Here is an 18,943-nt window from a genome sequence, read left to right as displayed (position 1 = left end):
GTGTATGTTTTTTGACTCACAAAGCCATGGGTCCCATTGACTGCCATTATATGACTGACAGACTGCAACAAATCTTCGTTTGTGTTCTACTGAAGAAACAAAGTTACCTACATCTTTGATGCCATGGGGGTAAGCAGATAAATATAAAATTTTCATTTTTGGGTGAACTATTCTTTTAAGTATACTTTCTATTCACAAACTGATTTGTTGCCTTTTGTTGTTTATCTATTGTCATTCGAGCATTTCTTAGCCATTCTGCAACAAACCTTTCTGAGAAGAATAAAATCATGCAATTTGATGTAAAACAATTGGCAGACAATTGTTTAAAAGTAGTATTTTTTATTATCAGTGGGTACTTGCAGCATAGTGTTTTTTATGACTTGCTAAAAAAAATCGGGGGGAAATCGATTTAAATCGTAAAACGTTTTTTTGTGTGTGAAAAAATCGGGGATTTTATTTTTAGGCCATATCGCCCAGCCCTAAAACACAGTAAACAATAGGATAAAAACGACAGATTACTTCCATGTTTTTGCCACAAAATTTCATTTTATTATGTACGCAAGGCACATACAGTACTCTATTTCTCCCATTCTCTCTTCCTTACATACAGTTAGCACACATGTTAGCATACGCGCTAATGTTGTTAGTGCTGATCTGATGATTAACAACATAAAAACTACATTACAGTTCTCACACACGAGGTACCAATGGCGTGGTCTTGAAGAAAATGAATGTAAAGTTTCACTATTAGTAGAGACACTGCTGTCGATCAATTGGAGAGACGCACAGACTCAGAGGTAATTCACAAGCTTTATATCTCTCTCCCTCTCTCTTGCCGTCTGTCTGCTTGTCTGTCAGTCTGTGTAAACTTCATTATTAACTGCATTAGTTTGCTATCAACGGCTCAAATGTCGTTGCTAGGTCTAAAATGACGTTTTGGAATTAGTAACGAATGTATTGGATGAGCTGCGTAAGTAATTAATCCTACACACAATTGCATTTTAAGGGCAAAAAAACAGACGAATGTCTTGAGGTGTGGTAACCGTAGTATAAGCGGAATAATTGACTTCGGTCCATTGAATTCTACGAAAATAATGCACACCTGAGGTGTAACGGCGCATCACCACCTCGGGTTTGCATTATTTTCTAAGAATTCAACGGCCCATCATCAATTATTCCTTACCTCTTTGTGCACAAAAATAATTCATGTAGCTTCATAACATCACGTTTGAACCACTGACCACATGGACTATTTTATCGAAGTCCTTACTACCTTTCTGGGTCTTGAATTTGGTAGTTGTGTTGCTGTCTCTGCAGAATCAGAAAGCTCTTAGATTTCATCAAAAATACCCTAATTTGTGTCTTGAAGGTGAATGAATGAAGGTCTCACAAGGTTTGGAACGACATGAGTGTGAGTAATTAATTACAGAAAGACCTTCACTTCAATGTGTGACTTTAAAATTATTCCAGTCACTGTTTTAGCACATTTACTTGTTAGCAAACACATTTCGTTGCCAAGACAGGAAATTAGACTTGCAGAAAATCACTGGAGAATCCGCACCGGGATGGCCGTGGTTATTTGTTAGGAAATAACAATAATTAAAAATAGTGACCTGGAAAAAGGCGCTCTCCGCAATCAATAGCGTTTAGTGAGTTATCCGGTTCACCACCTCAGACGTATGCGATTGACCACCGGGCGAAAGTGTAATAAATCCTTTATAATCTAAGTGCTTTTAAAAGTTAGTAGCTGAACCTCGCCGGGGTGAACAGCACCAGTCCAATTACTCTAAATATTAAATCAGCCCTGAGCAACAAAAGCACACTGGCTAAACGGACGCCTCCGTCCAGCAAAGGCCCATTCTGCACATTTCGCCAACTGACATTATGCAGAATCTGCAATTCCGTTTCTGAATAATTGGTCAATTTGGCCATTTTCCCCTCATGGTTCGAGAATGATAAATATGTTGTTGTGGAGGATGAACACAATGGCCCGCCAAGAAACCTTAGCAGGTAGGATGGATTTCACTGTGGGATGCTTGCAAAGTCCCTGTTTACTGGCCTCTCCTCATTTAATATTAAACACAGGAGTTATTAAAGCAACCATCAGCGAAAGCTATTTAAAAAACAGTTGGATTGAAAGAAACAGGAAAGGCAAAAGTAGAAAAAATACCTCGGGAAATGAGAAGAAGCTGCATAATGTTGTGCGTTTGGATGAATTTTAAGACTCACGGTATTGATTTGTCCGTCTGTCCGTCCGTCTGCCTGTCCACGCATGGCTTCCCCAATCCATAAATTCATTTGTATGTCCTCTTTGAGCTGCTTCTAAGCATAATTGACAGAATATATATCAGTGAGTGTCAAAGGCATCAGGGCGAAGTGCCATTGAATACAAACAGAGGCCCAGCTAAAGAGTTTTGGGCACCGGTCCTGCTCAGTGCGTCTGAGGAAATGAGAGGGTCCTTGGTAATTATTGTCATGAAAGAAATTATTCACAGCTGGTGCAATTAGTCAGGAATTATCAAGATTCACTATTCATGCTGTGAGTCTTGCATTGTGCAAACAGCCAATTACATGACACCGTGTCCAGATTGCACAAAGATGCGTATAGGTATGTGTTTGGAGACGGCGTATAATTGTATTAAACAAATGTAATGCCATATTATTATGCATGATAATTAAGCTTAATGTGAATTTGCTGGAGCTTGTGCTTAATTGAACTTTTTTCCCTAACTATTGCAGTCTGTTTACCATTTGGTTTGTGAATTCTTGGAATAATATTAATCATGCTTTTATTAAACTTTTAAAGCTGTCCTCATTCACTTAGTTCAGAAAGGAGCGATTGGGATGTTTTCTTGGAAGAAAGAAATGCAGATACATCCAGCGCACTCAAAATCTGTTTGATTTGTCCTCCTAAATGTTCTCTTTTTAACTTGCAAGAGGTATATTTTCAAATATATTTTATCATACATTTTTAAAATATACAGAGGCCAAAATATATTTTCCACCAACATATTTTTGGCCATTTTGAGTATTTTTAAAAAAATATATATTTTAAAAATATATATTTTTAAAGCATTAAAAAATATTTAGCCCAATTCAACATCGCATTTGAAGAACAGCTTCATTATGTTTATATGTAAAATTAATAGAGATGTCACAGTATTATCAATATCACGATATTGTTGTGGTCACATGACAATATGAAGTGATAGGTCTTCTGGGCAAAAAGTGTAGTTTTTTAATATTTAAACTTCTTATTTTAACATAAAAGGTCTTTAAAGTTGTGTTTTGGTGAAGCGCGCACTTCATTCAGGCGATCAGCTTGTGAGCCGCTGTTTTCCGCGCCTCAAAACAGCTCAGTTCACAGTTAATGCAGTGAACTCATTTATTGCAAGTGCTGTGAGTTTAGTGTCCATTTGGGAATGCCACTTATGCTTTATTTGCAGCAGACACATTTTAGTTTTCTGTCAAAATAAAAGCTCTACTGCTGTTTCCGTCATAATAAAAGCGCTGTATGAATTGCTGATAGCTGGAGATTTAAATGGGTAACTTAAAATTGTTATTATTGTTATTGTTATTATTATTATTATTATTATTATTATTATTATTATTAGTTTGGCTTCCTAAAACACTAGTGTAAATGTAATTTAGACCACAAATAAAAAGAGGGTTGAGTCCCCTTTAAAGTTCAGATACAAGTCAATTCACTGGCTCTTTTTTTTATGATTTAACTTTAAAATGTAAAAAAAAAAAAGAAAAAAATATTTCCAAGTCTTCATTTGTATTTGTATTTTTTTTTTTTTTTTTAAATATCGCAGTTATCATATCGTGGACTTCATATTGTGATATCATCGTATCATGAGAATTTGATATCATTACATTTCTAAAAATGAAACATTAATAAATTATTAGAAATCTATATCTTTGATCTCTAGTGGCCTATGCACATTTGCATTTAAACTTAATGTCGGCTACTGTAAGACTGTAAATGTATTTTGTCCCTTTGAAATAAAATATGAAAATTGAAATTCTGTTTCAAAAATAAATTTCATTTAGCTTCACTATTTAGCATATATTTAAAATATATTTTGGACAAAAAAAATTTTCCCATAGCCTATAGCTCTAATCTGTAAGAATGAGAATAAGATCAGAATTTACCAGTTGGCTCGTAATCAGAAATGTGTTTGTTTAAATTCCAGATGATGAGGAATTGGACTAAATTAAAACAGTTTGGCTCAGACGTTTCCTGCCCAAGAGTAAACACAAGAAACTGGAAATATCTCACTATTTCTAACAACCTTTAGCACCTTCAAATAGAGAGACTTTTGTTGATTCAGTGAAAGTTCATTTGGCTAATACAGCACAATAATTCCCCAGTCTCAAGACAAGCAAATCCAAACACTTCGAGAAAAGAAACTTGGCCCAGGGCTCCAGACTTGAATGAATGTAAAAATTAATCATTTATTTGTGGCATAAAAATACCACTGAAAAAAAATCAAATGTTGCGTTTAGCTTGCTATTCTGTGAACATGTCACAAGAACAACTGGTAAGCACTGTAAGTGCACAAAAATCTCACAAACCTAAATTATTAGCATTAAAATTTCCATTTCAAAGGCATTTCAGTGAGTCACTTGTGGATTTAGTAACCTCTCTGAACGATTCACTGACTGAGTCTGATTCAAACCACCATTCTGCGAACGATTGCGATTGTTTCTTGATAACTGACTCACTAAAAACAATTATTTCATAAGAGTCATTTGTTCGAGAATCGGACATGACCGATCACGCTGTGTTCATTGTTCTGGAACACTTCCGAGAAATGACTCTCATATCAGTGGAGCCCAGGGCTCCAGACTTGAATGAATGTGAAAATGAATCATTTATTCGTGGCATAAAAATACCAATGAAAAAAATCTAATGTTGTGTTTACCTTGCTATTCAGAAAAACGTCATAAGAACAACCGGTAAGCACACTGAAGTCTCACAAACCTGAAGTATTACCATTAAAATTTCCATTTCAATTGGAACATTTCCAAGAAATGACTTGCATTTAGTGAGTCACTTGTGGATTTAGTAATGTCTCTGAATGATTCATTGACTGAGTCTGATTCAAACCGCCATTCCGCGAACAAGTGTGATTGTTTCATGATAATTGACTCACTAAAAAGAATTAGTTCATAAGTCATTTGTTTGAGAATCGGACATGACGGGTCGTGCTGTTTGTTGTTCTTGAACAACAAAGTCTGATTCGAACAGTGGCGGCTACTGGTCTGTCAAATAGGGGAAGCTCATTTTCGGTCTACATCATAAAATTGTCTATTTATTTAAAAGTAAATTCTGCCCTACGTTCCTTTTCAAGAAAATGGTCTGTGACCCTGTCGTACCAACTAGGCGTCTTTTCCAGTGACTTTTCGTGTGCAGTTTCATATGAATGAATGATCTAAAAAAAATATTAAACTCTGTAAAAGTGAAACAAGGAATGTGGTGTATAATTGTGTGAAATGTATGATGAAAATCAAGCAATTTCGCCAAGCAAATATAAAGAAATAGGTTGCAGCAGTTTTTATTTCGACTGAACTTGAGAAATCCACGATGGGACTGAGCGGCCGCAGAGAGCGCGAACGAATAGCTTCAGCGATTCCTTATAGGACAAAATCGCTGTCAGTCAAAAGGAGATGCAATCTTTCAACAGACCCTCCAATCATCACGCAGAAGCTCAGCGTCCAGGCCAGCCCACTCCTCATTCACCCCCAGAGACGCTGAGCGTCCGTGGGCGGGACATAATCGCAGCGTTTATCCAATGACCGTCTAGTTTCAAAGCACTGAAAAAAAACGTTCAAAGCAGCCCCATTGAAGTCAATGGACGCTGGGCTTCAATGGGGAAATGCACTGTGACGCTACGGGAATGTATGAGAAGAAAATCAAGTCAGCCGACCTGCTATATCTACAGTAACTGATTCTGAACGAATTCGTCTTTGAGATGAACGTTTTCTAACGCATTTTTAGTCAATAAAATGTTAATACAATAGTACGTAATTTGACCATTAATTTTGTGACATTATAGGGGAAGCTGAGCTTCCCTTGCAGTCTTAAAGAAATCGCCACTGGATTCGAATGTAGTAACATCTCTGAACGATTCACTGACTGAGTCTGATTTAAAAGGCCAAACCGCGAACAAGTGTGATTGTTTTATGATAACTGACTCACTAAAAAGAATTGGTCCATAAGAGTCATTTGTTCGAAAAATCGATTATGTCGCTGTGTTCGTTGTTCTGGAACATTTCAGAGAAATGACTTGCATTTCAGTGAGTCACTTGTGGTTTAGAAACGTCTCTGAACGATTCAAATCGCCATTCCGCAAACGAGTGTGATTGTTTCATGATAACCGACTCACTAGAATTCATTTGTTCGAGAATCGGACATGACGGGTTGGCTGTGTTTGTTGTTCTGGATCATTTCAAAGAAATGACTCGCTTTTCAGTGAGTCACTTGTGGATTTAGCAGTGCCGGCCCTCCCTATAGGCGAACTAAGCGGCTGCTTAGGGCCCCGCCGCCACTAGGGGGCCCCCACTAGTGGTCTGAGTCATTATGTTGCAAAGCGCATGGCTGTCACTAGCCAAGTTTCCATCCAGTTTTTGCACTGTTTTGTTGTCGACAAAGAGAATATGTGTAAAAAAACGAACTGTCGCATAAGTTTTGGTGTATCGCAAAAAAAAAAAAAAACTGCCCTTGAGCTGTTTCCATTCATCATTTCATCTATATTGCGTAAAATATATAGGCTAGTAGCCTGTTCTTTATCCATTTGAAACAAAACCTAATATTAAATTGTATGTTAGCTAATTTTTATTAACAAGTGTCTTGAGTTTTTTATTTTTATTTTTTGTACTTTGTTATAGACTATTTGCTTGATCATCAACAATAATCATAAACAGAAGCAGTTGTATTATTATCATTTTTCTGATAAACTTTTATTTAGAAATGGGAATGTTTATTTCAGTTATTTTATTTCTCCTGACAACCGACGGTCGGTAAGACATGTTTAACCGTTAACTTACAAGATTGTTAAATTACAATTAAATTAAATTTGAATTAATACGGGGCTGTGACCCATTAAAAATACCTAAATTTGTTTTCCATGGATTAATTTTATACACGCAAAAAGCAGCATAAACAACAGAGTGTGAGGATACACATGGTCACACACCTGCAGCGCTTCTGCGAATGGAGGAAAACATTATACAGCTATATATAAAATAAATATATATGGGGGGGATCAAGTGATCGTGTTGGCGCCTCCTGCATGCAGTTAAGCATTACTAACTTGACAACGCAGCTTCATTGTCATAATAAAATACAGTCAGCCAAACATATTGAAAAACAGATTATACGCTATATACAGTAAGACCCTTCTTCCTTAGCTGTGATCCTTTAGAGCCTCTTAAAGCTACATTTAAACTGCATTTTGGAAGTTCAAACTCGCGGGCACCATAGAACTCTATAGAACTATATAGAGAAAAATACTAAAATGTTTTTCCACAAAAAAAAAACAAAAAAAACAACATAATTTCTTTATGACTCAAGAAAGAAAGACAGGAACATCTTGGATGACAAGGGGGTAAGTAAATTATCTGTACATTTTTGTTTTAGAAGTGAACTTCTCCTTTAAAAAAGAAAAAGAAAATCAGTTTTTACCTTAGTTATTTAACTTTTTTCCCACTGCAAGATTTGAACTAGTTTTGGTTCATAATGATAACATTGTTCCAGTGCTCTATATCAAGGTTAAACAGACATTTCTTTGTAAATTTTTTGATTTACTGAATGTCCTGCATGTTACATCATGAATCTCATATTGCTTTATTCGACTTTGCACCAACGAATGTAGGACTCATATTACAACCCCCATTGTCAGAGTATCAAAGCGTTCAGTGCTGTGACTGACAGTAGTCTGAAAAATAAGAAGCATTTCTGTCCAGAGTCATTTTGTCTTCCATCGAACACCTGAAAGCGGAGCTCATTGTCACGCCAGGCCAGCAGAGGGAGCCCTTACCCCCACTGACTGTTGCTGCTCCCTCTGCTGCCTCTATGGTTACTTCCTGTTTATCAGACATAAAAGCCAGCTCATCACACACACACATCGCGAAGTATTGTTTTGCTCCAGCGGACTCTACCAAGCGTTTTCCATTGCTCCCAGGTTTCCTAGTCTCCTTGTTGTTCCCTAATCATAGTTCTGTTTTTGTTTTCCCAGTCTTAGTCTTAGTTTTCTAGTTTCTTGTTTTCATTTCATTGTTTCATTTGGACTGCCCACCTGGATTTTGACCTACGCTTGTTTATTGGATTACGCTATTGGATTGTCTTCACTGTTCATGTTTGCTGGTGTTTTCGACCCTGTCTGTCTGACTACGATCTGCTTAATAAAGCCTTGCATTTGGATCCTCACTCTTGGTCGTCCCGTTTGTGACACTCATAAACCGTGTCTGTTCCGTTACAATCATTTTGAGCATCACATCTTACCTTGACATGTTCCATCTATTCGCTTAAACTTGAGCACATAATAATAAAAAAAAACATGGGTGCCAATCATCTATGCCAACCTTTATGGAAAACTCTTGACTCATATTCATGACAGCTCATGTTGAACGGATTGTGTAATATTTTGAGGTCAGACTGCCCTCCTCACTTTTGACGGTCGGTTCTGAGGTTAGAAAGGGAACTCGGAGAGTATTAAATGTCAACAGCGTCCTCCCACAGAGCTCTCGAGGGCTGATTTCCAAGTACATCCAGCTGAAACACAGAGGGAACTGTTTCATTCCGATGGTTTCTTTCCTGAATTTCTCCAGGACGTCCAATAAACCTGAGAACAAACTGTTATTAGTGATTACAGTTATTATCTAATTTTACGCGTTTAAAAGGTCGAAAACTGCAGGATTTTGTACTGACAGCATGTGTTAGATGTGGCTCCAGACTGTGACTAAAACGAAAATGGCTGTAATAATTTAAAATCTAATTTACAAAACTCTTTACAAAAAACTGTATGTGTCTATATGGGTCCAGATTCCTGCTCAGAACAACGAACACAGCGTGACTCGTCCGAATCTCGAACAAATGACTCTTATGAGCTTTTTAGCGAGTCAGATGTCATAAATCAATCACACTTGTTCGCAGAATGGCGATTTAAATCAGACTCAGTGAAACGTTTAGAGACGTTACTAAATCCCAGGGCCGGCCCTGTACATCTGGGGGCCCTAAACAGGATAATTTTGGGGCCCTGCCTTGCAGTGAATACTAGTGGAGTATTGCCAGTAGCCAGGTTTCCATCCAAAGATTTTGTTTGTGGGGAAAAAAAACACAAAACAATTTAGCGCTTTGGAATTTCTACAGATATAGCTGATGGAAATGCATTATCGATAAAATTTCTCATGTGTCGTCATAATCTTTTTCCGTTTAACTTTAGCGCATAAATTCTAAATCCATACTTCAAATGTTGCAAAAATCTGTTTGGAAGCACTTTTTTGTAGAGAAAAGGGGCTTTGCTACGTTGCAAGTTAAAATGTATTCATTTTGTTCTGAACGATCTTGTTTTACGTGGATACTGGAATGATAAGTACAACATTTTAAATGAACTTGTTTTGACTTGTTAGTAGCTTTTTATATTTTTGTTCTGCTTGTGTTATGAGTATTGTTCCATTAAATTTAAAGATTTGTTCTGAAATAAAAGTGGGAAAATAGCAGGTTTTTTTCTAAAAAAAAAAAAATTACAATTTATATATTTTTTAACCTCAAGGGCTCGTCTTGTCTAGCTCTGCGTGATCTGTGTATTCCGGTTCAAGACAGTTAGGGTATGTCAAAAAACTCCCATCTCATTTTCTCCTCCAACTTCAAAATCATGCTGCAGAAGAACTGACCCAGTATTTACAAAGTAAACATGCAAAGAAGATCAAACCATCTTTACAAAAAAAGGTAAAACAGCGTTGTAATATTATGAAGATGGAGAAGAAAATGAGATGGGTGTTTTTTTAACATACCCTATCTGTCTTGAATCGTAATACACAAGCATTTGAGGTTAAAAAGTGTATAAATTGTAATTAACTTATTTATTTTTTAGAAAATAATGTTTGTTTCGCTAGATAAGACACTTCTTCATCGGCTGGGATCATTTAGAGCCCATTGAAGCTGCATTTTAAACTGCATAGAAGTCCACTATATAGAGAAATCCTGAAATGTTTTCCTCAAAAAATATAAGTTCTTTACAACTAAAGAAAGAAAGCCATGAACATCTTGGATGGCATGGGGTGAGTAAATTATCTGTACATTTTTGTTCTGGAAGTGAACTTCTCCTTTAAATAAATCTGCATTAGAATCTTGTCTTTGTATATTTTCAATGAATTCGAATGATCTGATTAAATTAATTTTCTAAGCCTACACAGTTTTTTTTTTAATTATTTGTCTGTTTAGGTTGGAGAAAAAGTGGGAAAAGTTCACCCTTGGGGGTGTATCATATAATAAGTCATGTGATCACTCTCTTCCTGCTTGTTTGCTCTAGGCTCTGCCTCTTTCCTCTACACCAATGAAATTTAAAGAGTTCTGATTATTGGCGGCTGCACTGGGGCTGAAAATGAAATTTAAGGGTTTGTTCACACTGGTCCAAATTGAGATAAAAAAAGAAGATAGGCCTGCATTTAGTCTTTTATTTAGACCAAACCTAAAGATATGAAACTGATTAGACAGCTTTAATGATGTATACTTACCAAATATCCAAAAAAAAAAAAAGCAGTACTGTGTGCTGGACTAATTGTGTTCGTTTTATATGTGTGGTATTTTTACCAGTTAAAAAGAGTTTATAAAACACACTAATGAAGATCTGCTGCAAGGAGATGGTGATTCAACATCTGAACCGAAACTTTAATGAGCGACACACCTTCTGTGACAGGAAGAACCAGGTATGTTTCATCATAACATCCTGTTTTGTTTTGTTTAGATGGCTTTGCCGTGTTTTGCATTTATATTTCAGTCAAACTCCATCAGAGTTCATTTGGAAGTGGAAAAGGTGGGTCTCTGTCTACTTGTTTGATGCACACCTAATAGAGGGTTTGTATTTATTTCACGCTTTGGTCAGTTACCCTTATATCCATATTGGAGATACTCAGATGTAAACAACAGCATTTGTTGCATGGTTAATGTACTACTGAATACATTGTTCTGCTTATTTATGCTGTCTAAACCATGGAAAAACCACGTGGAAACTGCTATAATCATATAGAGAAGGACTTACTAAGCAGAAAAGGGCACAATATTTTGACAAACTAAAGCTAATAGGTGATAAAGATACATCCAAGCAGTATTAATTGAATATAGCCTAATATTTCACCTACATGACTGGAAATGATAAGAACAAGCGAATGTTGTCAAGATGGACAATCCTGGAAATCCTGGTGTAGTTTGGCCAACCACAAACACCTTTTGTCCCTCAGTTTTTGCACTCTTCTCCTTGATTTGCTATAACTTTTGTCAGTCTATATTACTTAAAAATGTTTTTCCCGGTCTGACCAATTAGTACAGGCCAAAACATGAAAATAATTAATCATCTTCAGCAGTAATAATCGGCAAAAATGTGTTTCATTTACTAGTCACTAGTTTAGTGGCATTGTTTAAATTCAGTGCTTCCAATATGTCCAATTGATGACAATTTATGAAAACGCTCAATACTTGAGTGAGTATCCAAAAAACAGTACTGTGTGCTGGACTAAATGTGTTCATTTTATATGCGTTTTGCATTTCATTCAGATCACATCAGAGTTTATTTGGAATCTGAAAAAGTGGGTCATTCATTATTTGTTCAAATGATCTCATCTAATAGAGGGTTTGCACTTACATCATGGTTTGGTTAGCTAGCTGGATACGTGGCTGTATTAAAGATACTCAGATGTAAACAACAGCATGGATTACACAGTTAATGTACTACTGAATACATTGTTCTGCTAATTTATGCTGTCTAAACCATAAATGTGTGGATTTAGTAAGCAGGAAAGGGCACAATATTTTGACAAACTAAAGTTAATAGGTGATAAAGACAAGCAGTATTAATTGATATTACCCTAATATTTGACCTACCTCACCAGAAATGATAAGAACAAACATGTTGAATGTTGTCAAGAATCTTGCTCTGGAAATTCAATCCTGGTTCGGTTTGGCCGACCAGTTCTTCAAACTGTTTTTATTTTGCACTCCTGTTGATTTGTCTATAGTACTCTAAATGTTTCCCCCAGTCAGGCCGATTACAGCCCAAAACATGACAATAATTGACCATTTTCAGTCAAATCAGTGAGTTCAGTTCAGTTCAGTGGCATGTTCAGTGCTGCCAATATGGCCAATTGATGACACATTGTGAAAACACTAATTTGTGAAAACTGCCATAAAAGCTTGAGTTTTAGGCCAGTCTGGGATGGCTTGCCAAAAGACGGCCAGGCCACAGTAGTAGCTGGTTGTGAACTTAATCTTTCTCTCTATTTCAGGGTGAAAAAAAAGAAAAATTGTGATTATGTTTTAGTTTAAACCTCTTTCTGGGCTCTCCAATAGGTGTTTGAACGTTTCAACACCTTTAAGAAATTTAAAGGCTCATCTTTTTATTTCTTTTTGGGGAGCTTTGTACAAGTGTTAGAGGGAGATTATGAAGTAGAACAATTTTTGCATATTAATTAAAGATTTTTTTTTTTTTTTTTTTAAAGGGGAAAAAAAAAAAAAAAAACACAGTTTATATAGTTTTTTTCACTATAAGTGACCCAGCAACAATGTCTTGGAATTAATTTTCATAGACTTGCATTTGAAAAACAAAAAACAAATGCTTGTCTGATAATACAATGTTAAAACACAATTTTAACAGAATATAATGACATTTCTGTCTCTGTGAAATGCTACAAAGCAACACAAACAAAATTCGACTGATTCCATGCATTAAACTTCACACATCTTAAGACAACTTGAATTTAACTGATTAAATTTTTCCAATGCATTTGTTTCTCTCAGACTGGTCAAGTTCAAAAGTTAAAGGCTTCTGTTATTGATACAGTTACCAGCTTTACCCTTGTCTAATGTATTCAGGTAACGCATCTAAATTCATTCACTGTCGTTTCAGAGTCATCTAGAACATCAAGACTGATGTAGGAGTCTTCGGGGGATGTACTTGTTTGGCATTTAATTATCTTCCTCTGATTTTCAAATTAGTTTTCTTTTTCATAGCAAAACTAATAATAATAGACAGTGCTGGATCATGAAAGATTAGATTTGCTTGTCTGGAGACAGCCAAGAGACAGCCTGTTCTATATTCAAATCATATGAGATTCCCACCCACTGCTTTAAAAACACTGAAAAATAAAAACACTTGTAAGGCAATTAAAAAGAGAATATATGCTCAGGTTTTCAGGGAATGATTTCAGGCTAGCTTCTTCACTATAAATATTGCTTTGATGCAGATAGTCCAGCTTTAATATCAGCTAAAAGTCCTTTGCAAATAATGCATTACGGGGCTGTCGGATTCATTCGCCACAGGCTTTAAAACAAGACACAAATTTATTACAAAATTTTCATTAAAAAATTTATTTTTATTTTAGTTTCAGTTCTGATTCATTAGTGTACATCTATATTATCATGATATTATAATAAAAGTAAAATCTCAGACAGATTGTACACCTGTGATCAAGTATTGCTGAGACTTGCATAAGTTTTTGCAAAGAGCTTATCCTTTTTTATTGCTGCAAAATATTTCATGTGCTCCAATTATTGGCTAATACTCCCCTCTAGTACATTTGTAAGTATTTCATTCAGCTGTGATAGTAAATCCTTGAACAGTTTTCTTGGAGATTTCTCCTGTTTCCAGGGAAACCTTTCAAAAAACAGGCCGATCAAACCTTTGAGATACAAGGACAGCAGAGTCAGCGGAGTCATTGACTTGTGCGGTACATAGAAAACTAAGCGACGAATCAGTCGCCCCTGAGGTTTCCCTCCCTGAGCAAACATGCTTTGTCTGCTCCCTTTATGATAAATGACTCCTGCGTCTCATCCGATAATCAAAAGCTATATATGGCAGACCATAAGCTGGCCTTGGAATTGCCTGAGGACAGAGGGATAGTATGTAGCACTGTGACAGAGGACGGATTCAACTGTTTGCTGTTTATTGTCACCACAGGCACTCAGATCTAATTTATACAGCAGTCAGGCCAGGTAACAGCAGTGCTCCCTCTGAATAAAAACCTAAAATACTGAACTAAAGGGGGAAAAAATCTAGATAGAGATTTACAAATGGCACTAGCTGGGTTAGCTTGTGCACTTACTGCATTTGTTTGCATACTGCTTTTATTAATTAAAACTGTTTGCTTTGGTAAGCATCACTATTGTTATTGCTCATATCATATCTCTTACTCTTCCTCCACAAAGAAAACTTTGTGCTACAGACGGATATAAAGCAAAAAAATCAACACATGGGAAATTAAATTGTACTTCAATATGCTGTATGTTGTTCTGAAAGACATAGATGATGGATGGATGAATATCTAGATCTAAAATTTGATGGATGGATGGATGGATGGATGATATTTAGATCTAAAATATTTGATGGATGGATCAATGGAAGGATTGATCTAGATCTAAAATTTGATGGATGGATTGATATCTAGATCTAAAATTTGATGGATGGATGGAAGATATTTAGATCTAAAATTTTGATGGATGGATCAATGGAAGGATTAATATCTAGATCTAAAATTTGTTGAATGATGGATATCTAGATCTGAAATTGGATTGATGGATGGATAATATTTAGATCTAAAAATTGATCAATGGATCAGTGGAAGGATTGATGTCTAGATCTAAAATTTGATGGATGGATATCTAGATTTAAAATTGGATGGATGGATGATATTTAGATCTAAAATTTGATGGATGGATCAGTGGAAGGATTAATATCTAGATCTAAAATTTGATGAATGATGGATATCTAGATCTGAAATTGCATTGATGGATGGATAATATCTAGATCTAAAATCTGATGGATGGATGATAGATCTAAAGATGGATATTTCAATCTAAAATTGGATGGATGGATGGATGGATGGATATCTAAAACTAAAATGTAATGGATGGATGGATGGATGGATGGATGGATGGAAGAATGGATGCATATCTACATCTAAAATTTGATGGATGGATGATAGATCTAAAGATGGATATTTAGATCTAAAATTTGATGGATGGATGGAAGATATTTAGATCTAAAATTTTGATGGATGGATCAATGGAAGGATTAATATCTAGATCTAAAATTTGATTAATGATGGATATCTAGATCTGAAATTGGATTGATGGATGGATATTATTTAGATCTAAAATCTGATGGATGGATATCTAGATTTAAAATTGGATGGATGGATGATATTTAGATCTAAAATTTGATGGATGGATCAGTGGAAGGATTAATATCTATATCTAAAATTTGATTAATGATGAATATCTAGATCTGAAATTGGATTGATGGATGGATAATATTTAGATCTAAAATCTGATGGATGGATGATAGATCTAAAGATGGATATTTCGATCTAAAATTTGATGGATGGATCAATGGAAGGATTAATATCTAGATCTAAAATCTGATTAATGATGGATAGATCTAGATCTGAAATTCGATTGATGGATGGATAATATCTAGATCTAAAATCTGATGGATGGATGATAGATCTAAAGATGGATATTTCAATCTAAAATTGGATGGATGGATGATGGATGGATGGATATCTAAAACTAAAATGTAATGGATGGATGGATGGATGGAAGAATGGATGCATATCTACATCTAAAATTTGATGGATGGACGATAGATCTAAAGATGGATATTTAGATCTAAAATTGAATGGATGGATGGCTATCTAGAACTAAAATTTAATGGATTGATGGATGGATGCATATCTAGATGTAAAATTTGATGGATGGATGATAGATCTAAAGATGGATATTTAGATCTAAAATTAAATGGATGGATGAATGAATGGATATCTGGAACTAAAATTTAAAAGATGGATGGATGCATATCTACTGTAGATCTAAAATTTGATGGATGGATGGATGTATATCTGGATCTAAAATTAGATGGATGAATGGATATCTGGATATAAAATTTGATGAATGGATGCATGAATGGATGGATATCTAGATCTAAAATTTGATGGATGGATGGATGTATATCTGGATCTAAAATTAGATGGATGAATGGATATCTGGATATAAAATTTGATGAATGGATGCATGAATGGATGGATATCTAGATCTAAAATTGGATGGATGAATGGATGTATATCTGGATCTAAAATTAGATGGATGATTGGATGAATGGATATCTAGATCTAAAACTGGATGGATGGATGAATGGATATCTAGAACTAAAATTTAATGGATAGATGGATGCATACATGGATGGATGATATCTAGATCTAGAATTAGATGGATGAATGAATGTCTATCTGGATCTAAAATTGGATGGATGGATGGATGAATGGATATCTAAGATCTAAAATTTAATGGATGGATGGATGCATGCATGGATGGATGATATCTAGATCTAAAATTGATGGATGATAGATATCTAAATCTAAAAATGGATGATAGATGGATTCATAGATAAATGATATCTAGATTTAAAACTGGATTGGAAGGATAGATGAATAAATGAAATTTCATAGATAGGCCTACATCAGGGGTGCCCAAACTAATATGCCTAATGAAAGCTTGATTAGCTGGTTCAGGTGTGTCTACTTGGGGTTGGAGCTAAACTCTGCAGGACACTGGCCCCCCAGGACTGAGTTTGGGCATCCCTGGCCTACACGATAGATAGATGGATGAATAGAAATGAAATTTCATAGATAGACAGACAGATTAGCAGTGAGCTTTTATTGCGAATGTGTGAATTTATCAGTTACTAAAAACCCTTCGCCATCAAGTCCATTTTTTTCTCATCATTTTCTATCACTACACATTTTTTATGCTGTTTTCTGCCTTTCGATGACTTATTGACTTAACAAAAGCTGCTGAGAACAAGGAATCGTGGTCTATGTGGATGAAGCACCATCCATCAAATCACCTCCTCCGAGACACGCAAACTACCACGAGGAGAAGAGTAAAAGTGCTGCTAGGGTGAATTCTCATCTTTGTCTGTCATAATCTTTGCATTTGGGAGAGACGCATCAGTATGTGAGATCTAAAAGCGAGAGGCTCGTGTTTTCTGTCTGTCCATCATCATTTCCAATTCTCCACTGGAACAGCGGTGTGAATCGTCTCTGAGAGATCAGGCATTTTGTCTCTGCTGTGGGCGTTTCACTGCATGTTTTATTGCGTGTTCTGTCAGATCAGGGGTTTCTCAGATAACTAATTCTGATGCAGATGAGCAAAGGGCAATAGCCGAGGGAGATGTCGATGCAGAGTGGTTTATTAGTGGTAGAACAAAGCAGATGGCATCTTTTACACATCCTCTTCTTAAAGGCATCATATCAGGAGAAATATTTTTTTCTTGATCCTTTGAGATGAGAGTACCTTTTATTGCAAAAACACTCTACTTTTAAACAATTTTTCTTGATCCTTTTGAGATGAGAGTGTATTTTATTGCAAAAACACTGTACTTTAAACATTTTTTTTTCCTGATCCTTTGAGATGAGCACATTTTATTGTGAAAACACTACTTTTAGAGTTCAAAACTACAAAATCAGTTCAAAAGGACAATTTATTGGCAATATGCTCCATCGCCAATAGGTGGCGAGAAATTACTTTATAAGTGAATAATTGATTCATTCATTCGGTTCGTTCGAAATACTGATTCACATATGAGCGAGTTACTGAATCAGATTCAGTGAACCGATTCGTTCAAAACATTCGTTGTTCGTCGTTCAGGAACACAATACTTGTCACTCGAAGAGCTTCAGCTGTTAATTTCGCTTTGTTTGTAAGTACTTGAAAGAGCAATACAGTTCACAACATACTGTGTTTTGTGCTTTACACATTCAAGTTTAGATTTCACAACTTAATCGTTTTATTTAAAAATCGTATCTCCTGTTTAACAACGTCTCAGATTTCAGTCAGATCTTTGCAGTTTGAGTGTCACATTTCTGCACATATTGTTTTGTAAATTATGTAAACAAATCAAATAACACTTATACTTACACCCTCATATTCTTGTTACATTTTCTTTTTCTCTTTCTTGAGGCGCTTAACATTTTCCCTTTTGTCTATCTAATGGAAAAGTCGTCTCTGGCTATTATTCATAACTAAGCAAAAGCAGTAGCAGAAGAACATGGTTAGCACAGCAGAAATGTAAGAAAAATGGCAATAGGTCATATTTCACAGAATTAGACTTCTGTGTGAAAAAAGGTATGTGGGAGGAAAATTGTGTGCTCTTGTATTCTGTATAACTTTGAAATGAAAAGGCTTATTTATTCTAGTTTGTTCCCTTTTGATTTTACTCATATCAATGGAACGTTGTTAAAAATATTAAACAGTACATGTAGATATTTATTCATTTATATTATTATGCATAACTTAAAGTAAGAGTTCTAGGTTCATTGCAGTGAACTTACAATTAATATCTTCTAAATCTAGATCCCAGTATGCAGTGCTTCACCAAAGGCGTCCATAGATGAATGTGACTTCTGACTGACAAAAATAATCAGTGAGTCACCTGTGATGGGAAAATGATGTTATTCCTACCTCATATTCCATATCTGTTCACAATAGATATCATGAAGCTCTCGACTTCTCAGCTGCATTGTCACATTGTGTTATAGCAGCGCCTGAATGTAAAAAGGTGACTATCACAGAAAAATGTCTGAAATAGATCATAAAATGTGCCAAGTAGGACATTACTGGATCAGAATCCTCTGTTAGCTCTGGAACAATGCTGTCAGAACAATA

At 35.6% G+C, this 18,943-nt stretch overlaps 1 protein-coding gene across 1 annotated transcript in view; it reads right to left on the bottom strand.

The window, feature by feature from the left end:
• LOC141290648 (uncharacterized) overlaps nucleotides 1-18,943 on the bottom strand; it is a 74,392-nt gene that overhangs the window by 11,737 nt on the left and 43,712 nt on the right. Inside the window, exon 6 of the mRNA XM_073822753.1 lies at nucleotides 8,679-8,852. Coding sequence (XP_073678854.1) covers nucleotides 8,679-8,852 — 174 coding nt within the window. The remainder of the gene's footprint in view (nucleotides 1-8,678; nucleotides 8,853-18,943) is intronic.

Source organism: Garra rufa, chromosome 18, assembly GCF_049309525.1.
Source record: "Garra rufa chromosome 18, GarRuf1.0, whole genome shotgun sequence".
NCBI lineage: Eukaryota > Metazoa > Chordata > Actinopteri > Cypriniformes > Cyprinidae > Garra > Garra rufa.
The sequence above is the reverse complement of the archived record's forward strand: the minus strand, read 5'-3'. Positions and strand labels throughout refer to the sequence as shown.